The following is a 2,809-nucleotide window of genomic DNA, read 5'->3' as shown; positions in this document are numbered from 1 at the left end:
ACCCCCACTTCCTGGAGCAGAGCCCTGCCCCCTTCCCGCCTGCACTCCCCTCCACTTCCAGGGCTGGGCTTCTCCTCACACCAGCCAGACAGCCTACTCTCCACCCAGGGGAAGTGGCTGCCTCCGCCAGGCCGCTTCCAGGAAGCCCCGGGCCAGGCCCCAGCATTGTTCGGGCCCCACGGCCGGCACCCCAGGCAGCCGGACACCATGAAGTCCAGCGGCCCAGTGGAGAGGCTGCTCAGAGCCCTGGGGAGGAGGGACAGCAGCCGGGCCACCAGCAGGGTAGGAGGGCCCATTGGCTGGGCAGAGGAGGGGCAGGGGTGGAGGTGTGGGCAGTGGGGGAGGGGGCCAGGACTCAGGCCAGACCCCCTTCCCAGTTTCGGCTTCCTCAGCCTTCTCCCCTTGTCCCGCATCCCCTCGTTACGCTATCGCTCTGGAGTGGCCAGGTCTGGCTGTGGCGTGAGCAGCAGACGTTAGGGTTAGAGCAAAACCTGGTGTCCCTTTCAGCTCCCCTGACACATTCCCTGCCCTAGCCCAGGCCAGCCCTGCACCCAGGCAGGTATACATCATTGTAGGACCTTCCTGGGTACTGTTCTGGAACCCCAGAGAGGACGTCCCTAAGCTGAAAAGTTTGAGGGAGATGGGATGGGGGTGGCGAAGGAAGGAAGGGAGGGAGGGAGGCAGCCAGGTCTCAGGAGTGCTTTAGACAAGGGGGGGGTTGATTGGCTTTCCACTGCTATCATCTGTGTGTGCCATTAATGCCAAAATGCACCCAAGTTTCCTAGTGGGTCTGGCAGAGTTGGTCCAGCCCAGAAGAGTTCAAGTTGGGTTTAATCCAGAAGCTTCAGGGACAGCCAAGAGACCAGAGGTGCTGCCTGCATCCCCAGGCTGAGGGGCCTGGAGGCCCCATCACTGCCTTTCCCCACATTTTCTCAGCCTCACCCCAAAAGAAGCATCCTCAGGGCAACATGAGACAATACAATGCGGGAGGGAGGCAGGAACTTGAATGCCAGAGGAGGAGAAAAATAGGTAGAAGAGAGAAGAGGCAAGGAAGCAAATGGTCCCCAGAGGATGGGAGGGATGGGACAAGGTAGGCCTGGGCCATAGGGGGCATCCCAGCCTCCCCACTCACTGCACTCTGGGTGGGGAGGGGCCCAGAAGCATCTGCTCCACCCTCTCCCCCTCCAACGCTGGAATCCCACTTGAACCTCCTCAAGTGACGGGGCACTTACTACATCCCGGAGCAGTAAGGCAGCAAAATATTTCCAAGTCCTGCCTCCATCTGCCTCTCCCTCTGAGCATTACCGCCCCCTCCTTACACAACTGCTGCCTGCCGCCTGGGTGCACAATGAGTAAACATGTTGTTCTGACACTAGGGGGAGGAGGGCGTGTCAGCCGCCTGGAGGACTGGGATATGGGGACCAGGGGAGCAGGCCTGGCTGAGGCCCTCCTGCCGGGTCCGTCTGGGTGCTGTGTGACTGACACCGTACATTCATGTCTGACCCCCTCCCTGCTCACTCTACCGAAGCCTCCAGCTGGGGAGGGCAAGATGGGAGGAAAAACAGGTTGTCTTCATAGCAGAGTCAAGGAGCGCCATCCCCCCACACCAGGACGGAAGCTCTAGGGCTTGGGTGGCAGTGACCGCAAGGGTATCACACACCAGGGCCACGTGAGGGGCCTAGGTGATCCCTTGGGGAGGAGCTGACCCAGCTAGGGTGACGCAAGGGGCCAGGTTCTATGCACTGTCTAGGACAAGCCCTACAACTGCCCGGAAACAGCTGTGGCCAAGTGCGTTCTACAAGCTTGGGGGCTTTATTGGGATGGAAGAAGAGAGAAACTGTGCAGTGCTCGGGCCCCGGCCCGGTCCTGGAGATGGGCCTGTGGGAACTGACACCTCTGTCTGTCTGTCCCTCCACCTAGCCTAGAAAAGCTGAGCCACATAGCTTCCGGGAGAAGGTTTTCCGGAAGAAACCACCGGTCTGTGCAGTGTGTAAGGTGACCATCGATGGGACAGGCGTCTCATGCCGAGGTGAGGCGCCCTGCCCTATGCTGTGACTCTGCGAGCATCACCCAGCACCACTGGGTTGCACAACCCCAGCAGGCAGACCGCAGAACAGAACCCGTACTGCGCGTGCTGCCCCTGGGCTGGGCCACGTGGGAGCCAAGAGGAACTGCGTCCCCTCCAAACAGCCCTGGCTCCCCCAGCACCCCAGGAGACCCAGTACTCTAAATCACCTTCCCACGTCACCTGAGACTGGAGGCTTTCCTCCCTTGCTTCCTCTTCACCCACACCCACCCTAGAACGTTACCCCTGGCTCCCTCCCTCCCTGGCCTGGGCAGTAGTGCACCACTGCCATGCGCTTCCCTTGAACTCTGCCCCTGCTCCCCCACTCCAGCCAGCTCAGTACAGCCGGAGTCCTGGAAGTCCCAAGGTCTAGTTCCAGGGCCTGGGGAGATGGGAGAGGGCCACCCCTTCCACTGCCCCAGTGGGCCCCTGCTAACCTGTCTCCTCCCCTCCATCCCCTCTAGTCTGCAAGGTTGCGACACACAGAAAATGTGAAGCAAAGGTGGGTACCTGCTGTGGGAAGGGGGACTGGGGTCCCTTCCTCCTCTGAAACAGGCTTCTCCGACCACACTGGCATCAACCCTCCACCCTTCTCATCATTGGGGAACCCCTGCTGGGTGGGAGAGGGTACTGTACTGGGCCCTTTAAGAACCATCCTACTCCACCCCCTGGAGGGCTGGCCCAGGCAGCGCAGACAACGACAGCGCAGCGTTTGTCTTGGTGCGGTGCCCAGGCTGCAGCTGG

At 61.1% G+C, this 2,809-nt stretch overlaps 1 protein-coding gene across 2 annotated transcripts in view; it reads left to right on the top strand.

Annotated features, from left to right (window-relative positions):
• Positions 1-2,809, top strand: part of TNS2 (tensin 2) — a 14,279-nt gene that overhangs the window by 732 nt on the left and 10,738 nt on the right. Inside the window, exons 1-3 of one of the 2 annotated variants that reach the window (XM_024736728.1) lie at positions 67-282; positions 1,921-2,029; positions 2,530-2,567. In XM_024736728.1, coding sequence (XP_024592496.1) covers positions 208-282; positions 1,921-2,029; positions 2,530-2,567 — 222 coding nt within the window. In that variant the 5' untranslated portion in view covers positions 67-207. Of the gene's footprint in view, positions 1-66; positions 283-1,920; positions 2,030-2,529; positions 2,568-2,809 lie in introns of those variants that run through there. The other variant, XM_024736729.1, reaches the window with a different exon arrangement.

This window comes from Neophocaena asiaeorientalis, unplaced genomic scaffold (assembly GCF_003031525.2).
Source record: "Neophocaena asiaeorientalis asiaeorientalis breed wild unplaced genomic scaffold, Neophocaena_asiaeorientalis_V1.1 scaffold134, whole genome shotgun sequence".
In the NCBI taxonomy this organism is placed as follows: domain Eukaryota; kingdom Metazoa; phylum Chordata; class Mammalia; order Artiodactyla; family Phocoenidae; genus Neophocaena; species Neophocaena asiaeorientalis.
This window is presented reverse-complemented; position numbering and strand designations above follow the sequence as displayed.